At 37.2% G+C, this 12,075-nt stretch overlaps 1 protein-coding gene across 1 annotated transcript; it reads left to right on the forward strand.

Annotated features, from left to right (window-relative positions):
- The first annotated feature begins 326 nt into the window (after window positions 1–326).
- On the forward strand, window positions 327–5,309 carry LOC140830080 (PWWP domain-containing protein 1-like). The gene is made up of 2 exons (XM_073193363.1): window positions 327–1,517; window positions 2,884–5,309. Exons 1-2 carry the CDS (start codon window positions 470–472, stop codon window positions 5,010–5,012), a joined length of 3,177 nt encoding a protein of 1,058 aa, XP_073049464.1. The 5' UTR covers window positions 327–469; the 3' UTR covers window positions 5,013–5,309.
- The last annotated feature ends 6,766 nt before the right edge of the window (window positions 5,310–12,075 follow it).

Raw genomic sequence — 12,075 nt, forward strand, 5'->3', positions numbered from 1 at the left:
GAAATATAATCTATAATAAATGTTTTAAAAAACCAAAGAAAAAATTGTATTAATTTATTTTGATTTTCACAATATTTATAAAATTTTGAAACAATATATTCAAATTTTTTTTTTCGGAGAAGCTTTTAAAATTCCAATATTTGAAAGATTTCATTTAAGTAAATAAAATTTTACATTAATCTTGACCCTAGTTATAAAACTTTTAGTAAAATCAATTTTTGATTTATTATCTATTAAATATTAAAATTTATTTATGAAACTGTAAAATTTCTATAATATAAAGTTATTATTTGAATTCTATTTATACAGACAACACATAAGTGATTGTCGTTTCATTTCATTCAATTACAATCACGTTCTCAAGGTTTCAACTACAGTTTCACATCTCTGCTCGATTCGAATTTTGTTCTTGTTTACCCTCAATTATGCGATTGGATTTGATTGGTGCTGTTTCGGATGATAATCCGTGATGAGCTCTGAACTCGATTCATCGTCGGAGAGAAAGGATGCTGGAGTTGAAGAAGTCCGCGGCATTGGCGGCAGAAATGATACCGGCCGTAGATTGGGTCCCCGTTCAGTGTTTTCCACTGAAGTGGCGACTAGGGTTTCGTTCGCGGACTTGAATAATAAATCTAATGCGAGGAATGAAGATAGGGTTTCGGAGGTGAAAAATGAGGACGACACTAGGGTAGGTTTGGCGAGTGTTGAAGCTCTGGAGAATCATACTAGTTCTTCTATTTCGGAAATTAGCAGAAGAACCGATTTACAGAATGTTAAATCGGAAAACAAGAAACGTAGAGGTGTTGTAGAGGATTATGGTTCTGTGTTGTCGGATTTCGACGAGTTTGCAGTTAAGGATAATGGTGGGGCTGTTGGATATGGGTACGATGTTGGTGATATGGTGTGGGGGAAAGTGAAATCGCATCCCTGGTGGCCCGGACACATATATAATGAGAATTATGCATCAGTTCCTGTTCGGAAAAGCAAGCGCGAGGGTCATGTGTTGGTAGCATTTTTTGGGGATAGTAGCTATGGCTGGTTCCTTCCCGCCGAGTTAATTCCTTTTGAGCAGAATTTTGCTGAGAAGTCCCGCCAAACTAATTTGCGGACATTCTTAACCTCTGTGGAAGACGCAATTGATGAGTTATCAAGAAGACGGAGTTTGGGTTTAGCCTGCAGATGTAGAAATGAATTCAATTTTGGGCCCTCTGCTTCTAAAGGTGACTATTTAGTGGACATCGGGGTGGGGGATGAGCCTGGGGTTTATTCTTCGATTCAGATTAATAAAGCAAGAGATAGTTTCCAGCCAAGGGAGATGCTTTCTTTCATGCAACAGATGGCCTTAAAGCCAAGGAACCAGCATTTAACCATTGAATTTATCAGGAACAAGGCCACAGTTTTGGCATGTAGAAAATCACTGTTTGAGGAGTTTGACGAGACATATGCGCAGGCTTTTGGAACTACACCAGAGCGCCCTCAGCGGCCTACCGCGCCGATGACTTTGGATCCATCTAAAGGTATTTCATGAAATGATGCTTTATTATTTATGTTTTGGCTACGCGGAGTGTAACCTCTGGTCCATTTTTTGTTTGTATCTCTTGATGATACGATAAGAGCATCATATATGACTTAACTTGTTGGATATGATACCTTATACGGTTGAGCTGGGCCAAATTGATTATAGAGTTGAAATAGAAGATATTATTGCTTGAATCAAGTTATCCTCAGATATCTTGGTGTTTAAAAGATGACATGTGCGAAAATCGCTTAGTTTGGAGAACTAATATCCATGTAGCCGACTCTGCTACTAGCGAGAATGTGTTGTGATGACGATGAATCATGTTATCAGGTAAAAAGCGTAATAATTCATTCCTAGGCCACGTATAATTTCTTTATGCACCAAAAAATACGGTGGATATAACATTTCAAGAATAAGAACAGTCACACTAAATTGGTTTAAGTTACTACAGCTGTTAAAGAATATTCAATGTCGTTTGCTTTGGAAAAACGTCTAAATATATTTACTATGTGGTAGTGACGTGGGGAATGATGGTTTATTCTAATTTGATTTCACTGTTATCACTGTTACAGAACTATAGATACTATTGAGGTTGATTTGGTAAATTATTTTAAATCTGTTCAGAATTTTTGTTTACTGTGATTATTTGTTTATTCAAATAAAACTTCTTTAGTTATCGATATATGTCAAAAAGATGTGTTGCGTCCTCTGTAAGGCTAAATCTGGGCATCAGTTATCACTATGTTGGCTAGAAATTATGCTTTATTTTGTTAAAGCGGCCCATTAAGTGCCTTTGGATGAGTTATGACTCACTTATGCCAATTTTTCCGACTTGTATAATTGTATGTATTTTTCATATCTTGTGAGCTGCTGTTTACTGATCTTACCTTTAATTCATCTTTAGAATATTTACAAAAACCGAATTGTGCGGCAGTAAAAATTATCTTTTGGCAATTTATGCATGTTACTTGCACCTCTCGATTATAATCTTTACCTAAAAATAAAACTTTTCATTTTCCACAATTTCACTCTGTAATTTTAAACAGAAATATGAGAAAAATATTATGACACTCAATCATTGAGTGATGTCAAGGGATAGGCGTTCCTTTCAAGCAATTATTTACCATCCTATTTTATTGGGCAAATTGTTTCATTAAATTTGTTTTGTTGAATTTGCATAAACGTTGGTGGATTCTTATTCAAGGCATAATAAGACGATTCTTCAACTTTCTGTGGCTTGTACACTGCATATTTCTTTGTATGTGAGTGAAATCTCCTTGCTTCTGAACAAGTTATCAGTATTTTTGTTATGTTTATTCTTCTTTGAAGCTGTATTTTCATCTTGCTCATATGACAATATGCAGTTCCTCTAAGTGGACGGCTGGTGGTTGCTGAAGGTCTGTGTAAGCAGAATAATTCTGTAAAACCTAAAACATTGAAAGATCAAATGGAGAAGGACAAATATCAATTCAAACGCCGAGATGAACCTTTCTCCAAGAAGCCCAAAAAAATATTTGTTGGTCAAGCAGGCACTACCAGTAATCATCCTTTGGTTGATGGTTCTGGGGTTTCTGAGAGAGTAGTATATTCTGGCATAGGAAACAACTTGTACCAAAATTATGAGTCTGAATGTGCAGATGGTCAGCATCAACCTATCAAATATTCAATGTCCATGGTAAGTGGCATAAAACCTTCAGAAGGTTCTGAGAAACTTTTCCGATCTGCAACAAAAAAAGCTAAGATACGCAAGCAACCCTTGGCAAATCTAGGCTCTGAGCATGCAGACCTGGTTGAGAAGAAGATAAAGATTAAGGAAGAAATAAGCGCTATAGCCAGTGCTGGCTTTGTGCAGTTACCTGTTTCCCTTAGTGATACTGGTGTCATGGTTGAGAATGTTTCAGGAACGCCCGCACTACATGTTCGAACTGTTGATAATAGTTGCCCGCTTGACTATCCGAAGGATAGTGTTGTAGGCTCAACCTCATTTCGAGTGGAAGCACAGCTGGACTCTGAGAATATAGAGCTACTAATTCTACTGAAAGATCTTTGCGCTCTCGCTCTCAATCCCTTCCATGGCATGGACATGAGTTGCCCGGACAATATCCTTTCAGTTTTCCTAAAATTCCGGTCTCTTGTGTATCAGAAGAGCTTGGTTTTGGCGCCAACTGAGAGTGATGAAGCAAGTGAAGCTCGCGCCAGTAAATTGTTATCCACGGCTAATGTTTTTGTTGGTCCTGTTGATGGGACCAATGGCACGAGTGTGAAACCTGTGAAATCTTCAGTCGGGCCTGGCGATTCAACCAAAAGTGGGATAAAGCGTGGTCCATTGGATCGTCCAGAGGCCATCAAGAAAAAAATAAAGATTGGTGACTCACAAGACCTTAAGAAAAAGAAGTTCAGTGACTTTGAGGAAGTTAAGAGAACGAAGGTCCATGACTCGGAAATAGTTAAGAAAAAGAAGATGGTAGGTGACTTGGAAGATAAAACTAAGACAAAGAAGATCAATGAATCGGGAGATATTAAGAAAATGAAGAAGGCAGAGGATGTGAAATTATTTGCCGTAGAAAAGAGGCCATTAAAAAGGCCTGCTGAGTCCCAGAGAGCGGAAGCGAAAGAAGTCGCTGCCAAAAATGTGCCTCCAACGCTAAAAGCAGCAAAACTAGAATCATGCAAGAAAAAAGAGCAGTCTGGAAGAGTTTCGAATCCGACTATGCTAGTCATGAAGTTTCCATCAGGTGCAGGGCTTCCGTCTGGTGCAGAGCTGAGGGTAAGATTCGCTCGTTTTGGGCCAATGGATCACTCCGCCACTAGGGTCTTCTGGAAATCTTATACGTGCCGTCTTGTCTATCGATTCAAGGCTGACGCAGAAGCTGCTTTGAAGTTTGTCGATGCAAGTGGCAACTTATTTGGAACCACAAATGTCAGATGCTACCTCAGGGACTTGTTGGCGGAGGCAGCAGAAGCAGAATCAGCAAAGATTCAGAGGGAAGACCCGTCAACCGTCGGCACCTCACAATCTCGAGATCCTTCTCTCGAGCAGCGGACAGCCGCCTCTGGGCAGGTTACTCTGCAATCTGGGCAGCTCAAGTCCTGCCTCAAGAAGCCCTCGAGCGACGATGGTGGAAATGGTGGCAGGAGCCCGCGTGTTAAATTTGTCTTGGATGGTGAGGAAAACAGTAACACACAACTTTGTAGCTGGAATAAGAACGTCGACAACATTGCATGTTTTCCCGAGGCCACTTCATCTTCTTCGTATTCAGTGGATGTTAATAGTAAGAATTTATCAAAGTCTATTGTTCCTCCACCTACTGCATTTCATATATTACCACCTATTAATACCGAACAAGCACCGGCTAGACAGTATCCTCCCGTCACTCGACCACATTTAAACGAAGACATTTCGCAAGAGATGCTTAATCTACTAAACAAATGTAGCGACGTGGTTAGCAATTTGACTCGGGTTTTAGGCCATGTGCCTTACCATGCTCTTTAGTATCGGGGATTTTAAGAAACAAAATTACTATTAAGAAGAAACCGAACAAAGTGACCGTCGGGGGCCGCTGCATATGACCATGAAATGAGACCAAGGTGCTGGAGGTGATGAAAGAGTTTATTTAATTTCTTTCGTGGTATAATGCTTTGGGCCGACTTGAATATGTTGAATATTTGTGAATCTGCGGCTACATCTTTCTATAGAATGTAATGCATGCATTCGCCCTTCAGCATTTGTGTTTATGTTTCAACTTGGCTGCATAGATATGCTTTTGTAAAGGAAATGGTCTTTCGGGTTGGTTTCAAATTTTTATTTTTGTTTATTTTTTAAATATGACATAATTTATATAATTTCTAACATGATATATAAGAATTTGTTGAAAGTAATACTATACATCAATATTTGATTAGATTTATAAGGTCTAGGAAATTTGAACTACGTAACATGAATGTATACAATCTAGGATTTAATTTAAAATACGTGTTTAAGAATTTTTCTGCATTTATGCATGATTATTGCATGGTCAGGGTTTATGTCATGATTACTCTAAAGTTTAATACATTTGGGTTTTAAGTTGAATTTCGTTCTCGAACGAGTAATGGAGATCGGGGATAATCAGGAAAAATATTTTTATTGAATGATTAATCTTAAAGAATTTATATGAAGTGTTTTAAGGGTGTTATTCGAAAAGTGGACCTTGGTGGGTATTTTTACTCGTCGGATCGTATTTTTTAATTGGTGCGTAAAGTTTATCTAATCAGGGAACTTTTTGAGGGTTCAGACAATATTTTCTAAAACGTACCTAAACGAAATATTTTTCGGGAGTGTTACTGGACTTGTTGGGTTTTTTCTTTAATATTTAATGAGCTCAAAACCTTTTAATCCTTTTGAAATATTATCAAGGGCCCATTAGTAGGTTATTATATTAAGCTAAACCTACATTTATTAACCTTAAACACCCCTTAACCTTCTGCAGCCGCCCACTCTATTTCCAGCAGCCCTCCACTTCGACTTTTTAAAAAAAAAAAAAAACAGCTGCCCAATCGGTTTTCCTCCATAGCTTTCAAGCAAGCTCCCTCCCCGCTCCTGCGGTGTTTGTTCGACGCGAGTATCTTCGAGTTTGCGAGCATAGTCATGTTAAGGCACACATGTATCTTCCTTTTCTCCTCATTCACGCCAATATTATGCTAAAATACATGCAAATGCATGACAATCCTTTTATCTACCTTGTGTTCACATTTTTGAATAAGTGACATGAAACTTTGAATTTTTATGACTCATGCTCACGTTTTTATGTATTATGGCAAGGGGCTGCCGATTTTTATGGTTGCTAAGAGGGGCGTGTAGGCTGTAAAGTAAGGAGACATGATGCTGGAGTCGAGAGTGTGCAAGGGTTAGGTGAAGGCTGAAAGGTGGTGAAACGACCTCGAATTATTTTATTCATCATAAAATCGAAAATTCTAATTAAAATAACTTAACATTTTCATAAATCATAATAATTTAACATTTAAATCTCAAGTGTATCAAAATATCCCTAAATCATCGATTAACCAAAAATCATATGTCGACCTTTAAAAAGATCAACTAACATAAAATTAAAGTATAAAAGTATGTTTAATAAAATCATTTACATAAATCTTTTAAATCTTATATCTAACGATCTAGTGCGGAAACATAAAAGTCCATCGGGAGTGTACTGCTACATTCGATCAACTCAATCGTCAGCGTTTCCCATAAAATCATCAAATCCTGCATCATACAAACCTAGTGAGTCTATGACTCAGCACGTTCTAAACATTAGTAGCAAATAATACATATACAATCGCATGCATAAAAATCATACTTTTATTTAAAATAATCTTTTGAACATAAATAAATCATTTAAAATCATTAGAATATCATTTAACCATAAATAAATCATTTAAACAACTTTTAAGCATAAATCATTTTAATCGTAAAGCTTTCAATCATTTATCATTTTGGGTGAAGTTTGATCCTTGAAAGTGACTAGCATTTATCCTTTGGTCGACTGATCAGTCTTTAGCTCCACATGGTCCATGGGGCTAGGCACTAGGCTCAACCGTGGAAAGACGAAGGTCGAGCTCCCTCAGGGGCCTTTTCTCATAGACGAGCTCCCTCTGAGGCCTTTTTCAAAAGATGGGCTCTCTCTGAGGCCTTCTCCCGTAAATAGGTTCTCTCTGGGATATTTTCCCTCTCGACATCCCACAAAATCAGATATCATTTGTCAGAGTCAATTCACATCCTTCAAAATTTTTTTCCCTTTTTTTTTGAAATCATAAAATATCATAGCTTTCCAAAAAAATATTTTAAACAGTAAAAATTGCACAGATTTTCATAAATCATAAAATAACATATTTTCATAAAAATTATCATTTAAAGTAATTAAATATCATTTAACATGCATTATGATCATTCAGGACGCTGCCAAGCTTTTACGTATTATCCAAGTGTAAAATGATAGTTTCCCCCTAGATATTATCTTTTTCTTATTTTTAATGACATCGGCTTAACCCAAATAATTATTTAAGCTTAAATCTAATTTTTCATAATTTTATAATGCTTAAATCTAGGAATTCTAATTAATTCTTTAATTAACGATCCGTGAGGCGTTTAATTTCCGAATAAATTCAAAACTTAATATTTTCTTCCCAAACTTTAAACATAGACTTTTTATTACCTAAGCTACCCTTGTGAGCCATGAACCACACCCGTGGACCGTGGACCCATGGTTCCAATTTTTTTATCATTAATTTGAAATATGACCCTTATAGTAACACACCGATCCATCTCACAATTTACTCGAGCGACGGTCGAGTCAACTCGAGCCAAACCAGAGCCAACCCACCTAGGCACCCTCCTACTAGCCTTGAACTTTAGAACCTGATCCTAGCTCACACACGAGCCCAGCTGCCGAGCACCACCAACCTGTGTGTGAGCTCCTCCACGCCCAAGACTCCTATTGACCCTTTGACTCCTCTAGCCACTTAACCAGCGATTACCTTGGACCCTCACCAACCCTGGACCACGCTCAGACCCAGCCGAAGCCGTGTCCAGATCTTTGAACCCAAGCAGCGAGCCACCTGAAACAGACAGCAGCCTGCACGTGACTCCCTTGCGCCTATGCTTCTCCTAGCTCGACTGGGACTCTATGCTCGAGCCACCCATGTGCCCGAACCCCCTTGACCCTCTTTGGAACAAAGCCAATACCCAGACCATCTTGCCCAGCCCTCTCTCCTGCCTCTCTCTGAAAAATCTCAGCCACCCTTGAACATGTATGGGAAGAGTCCTTTCATGCCAGGACTCTTCTCCAGCCTCTAAGCGCGAATCATAGCCCTGCTAGGACCTAACCAAATCTAGTAAGAGCCCTCCTCAAGACCTGGTCGAGCCCTAACCCCTCATGCACAACTAGCCAAGCCCTTGACCCTTGAAAATCCCGTGAACCCTTCGGTCCTCTTCTGATTGTTTCTCATGGTTTCCAGCTTTTATTTTCTATTTAATTACTCATATTTCATTCATATTTAATCATATATTGGCATCTTAACTCTCATGAATCTTAAAGTTACATCAACAAACGTAAAATCGTTAAAACTTTGAAAATATGATGAAAACTTTGAAAATACGTAACATACCGTAAAATAATCGAACACTAATACTTTTCATGCATGATCAATTGAAACACACATATTATGATTTTTATGATGTTTAAATAGTTTAGAAAACACGTGCCTTTGCGTTTTTAACCCTCGAATAAACGATCGTTGGCGAGGGTGCGAATTTGGACGACCGGACGACGAAGAACTCTAGCCTTTCTTTCCTTGATATATTTGAAAATCTTATGTGTGTGTGGTGTGTGTTTTTCGGCTGATAGGTGATGAATTATGGTGTTTGGAAAGCCTAAGAGTCCTTATATAATTTAATTAGCACGATAATGGGCTTTGGTTTTGGGCCTCCAAGTATAGGAGAATTTGAGCCAACTCAATTTGGTTAAATTGGGCCAATAAATCTTATTTAATTAAATAATAATAGTTTATAAAAATTACTTTTCAAAAATAATGCGTTTGATATTTTAAAAGTTCATTGCCGACTTCTCGAGAAAAATCAAGCTTGACTCGTAAAATAATTCGAACTCCAACATTTTTAGGGAAATTAATTTATTTTTAATCGTATTAGGAAGCCTTGCAATTATTTAATGAAAAATAAATATTCAAGACGTCTATTGTTTCCTTTCCCTTGCCTATTATCGAATATTCAGGTAAAATCTTTTAATTTCATGAAATCATGTCACATAATCATTTAGTCATGAAATCATACTTTTAATCATTTAATAAATATCATGCATTTAAAAACCAATTAAATAAAACAATTTAGCAATTAAAAATAATTTGCATGTGTATGGCTTACGTAGATTGGTTTTTCCCACGTTACAGGTGGTGAATAGACGGCTATGGTTTTGGGCGTTTTGGTGAAAGTTAGGGAAGACTCATGAAAAGTATACTCATTTTAAAATTCTACTGAAATATTTTTTTTTTAAAAAAAATGCAATGGCCGAAACCATGCCTACAAATTCCATAAAATTTGAAACATGCATTCTATAAAATCATCCCATTGCTGAATAAAATAACTGTAGTAAAATTATGCAAAAAACCCCACCAAAACATTTGGTATTTAGAGAATAAAACAACAAGCATACTAAATATTTCAAAACCCTCAACACAATAACATCGTCAACCATTTAAAAATTTTCTTGAACGTTTTCCCATAATATCATATATTTGCGGAAAAATACAAGGTTTTCGGGTTTGTGTGCACATAGCCAACTCCGCCTACTCAGTACTCGGCACCTCCAGTCTCCTCATCAATGTGGTCACCTGCATCATTCACACCTAGTGATTCTAAATGCTCAACACTCCTGTAACGTTAATAGCAAGTACATATACATAACATGTAACAGTGAAAATACTGTAATCAACATACATTTCATGATCTTAAAAGCATAAACTTAAGCTTGTCATATAATAACATAACGTGTCAAAAAATGTGTTAGATCTAAATTTATTGTGGCGATGAAAATCAAGACCAGAAGATCACTTGTTAAAACAACAGATAACTAAAATGCAAAATCAATAGCGTAGAAAAGCAGAAGAAAGGACTTTATTGAACTCGACATCTTAACGTTATCGGCTTTAAATGTTACCGTTACTTTTTTGCTAGTAAAAGTATTAATTGCAGCATTAATCACTGTACGAAGTCATTTAATTCACTTTGCCTATTTTAGTATAAAACAGGACTGATTGTTATATAGCTTTTCTGCAGCAACCTATTTCGGTAATAAAGTTGATTCATTCAGAAGTCAGAAGACAGTCTCTGATTTAAAATACGTTGAACTCAGTCACCTATATATATGGAACAAACCCATATAGAAGAGAAGGGTGATATATCTTTCAAAATCAATATGTTTTTCACGAACTGGGAAAAACACGAATCCTTGATATCTAGGAGTTCAACATAAAGAAAAGTATCACACACTTCATAGCAGAAATCTGATCTATTGATATCATTTTGTGCTACTGTTTCTTACACTCTTCACAATTATTCACTGCGCTCATATTTTACCAAGAAGAGTTTGTAATCTGAAAAGAGTCTTTTCAGAACCTTATTGTATCGCATTTTTACTGTGTTGAGTAACTAAGAGTTTCAGTAGGCAAAGGGTAAGCTCTACTGAAGTGGGTGCGTACAAGAGTTGTACTGTAAAATCCAAAGTCTTTTAGTGGTACCTTCTGGAAACAGAATAAGGGGAGACACGTAGAAGACTTTATCTTCGAACTTCTATAAACAACTGCTGTCTACTGATATTACTATTTTCATTCACTCCATCAGATTGTTTTCGCACTTAATATTGTAATTTGTTGATTTTAGCACTTTATTTATCCGAGAAAGGAAAGAAGAAATTAGAGAAGAGTTCATTCACCCTCCTCTAAACTCTCCCTCGATCCCCAACAATTGGTATCAGAGCAGGTTATTCTTGTCCCTGAAAATACATACAGATGGCACACTTCAGCAAGGTTCCCATGTTCTCGAAAGAAGATTTTGATGATTGGAAGATCCGTATGCAAGCTCACCTTGCAGCGCAGGATGATGACATGTGGTATGTCATCACAGACAGACCATTAAAGATCTTAAAGCCAAATACAGCTATTGCTGTTACTGAGGGTGCACCTCAAATGGTTGAAAAACCACGAAATGAATGGATCGGCGAAGATAAGAAGAAAGCCAATCTTGATAATGTCTCTAAGTACATTCTTTATAAAACTCTTGATAAGAACACATTCAGCAAAATCAAGATGTGTTCTACTGCTAAAGAGATCTGGGAAAAGCTCATTCAGATATGTGAAGGAAATGAGCAAACAAAAGAAAATAAACTGTCTGTAGCAATACAGAAGTTTGAAAATTTAAAGATGAAGGCTGGTGAAACTCTAAATGAGTTTGATGAACGTTTTAGTACCCTAGTCCATGAGCTGGCAGCTCTGGGCAAAGAGCACGACAATCGAGAAATAACGCTCAAAGTAATGAGAGCATTACCCAGAGAATGGGACGTGAAAACAATGGCTATGAGGGTCTCTAAAGATCTAAGCAAATTGGAATTACATGACTTGTTTGCTGACTTAAAAGCCTACGAGTTCGAACTAGAAGTAAGAGGTGGAGAAGAGCCTTCAACAAGTATGCCAACCAAGGCCCTTGCTGCTACTAATGCTACTACTTCTGCTACTGCTGCTGCAGTCATTCCACAAGCAATACCTGTTACCCTTACTGAAAGTACTTCTGAAAAGACTGCTGAAAAAATAAGCAATGAAGCTATGTCCTTATTTGTGAAGAAGTTCTCTAGATTCATGAGAAAGAATCACCGAGGCTACCAAAATCCTAATCGCAACTTCAAGAAAGATTCATCATCTGGTGATATGGCATGCTTCAACTGTGGAAAGATTGGTCACTTTATTGCTGACTGTCCTAAGCCCAAGAAAGATAACCAAAAGAAGAAAGAGTA

Source organism: Primulina eburnea, chromosome 1, assembly GCF_022965805.1.
Source record: "Primulina eburnea isolate SZY01 chromosome 1, ASM2296580v1, whole genome shotgun sequence".
In the NCBI taxonomy this organism is placed as follows: domain Eukaryota; kingdom Viridiplantae; phylum Streptophyta; class Magnoliopsida; order Lamiales; family Gesneriaceae; genus Primulina; species Primulina eburnea.

Coding starts and splice junctions, on each gene's coding strand:
- LOC140830080 (XM_073193363.1), top strand. CDS start 470: ATGAGCTCTGAACTCGATTCATCGTCGGAGAGAAAGGATGCTGGAGTT. Junction 1,518..2,883: donor GACTTTGGATCCATCTAAAG/GTATTTCATGAA, acceptor GACAATATGCAG/TTCCTCTAAGTGGACGGCTG.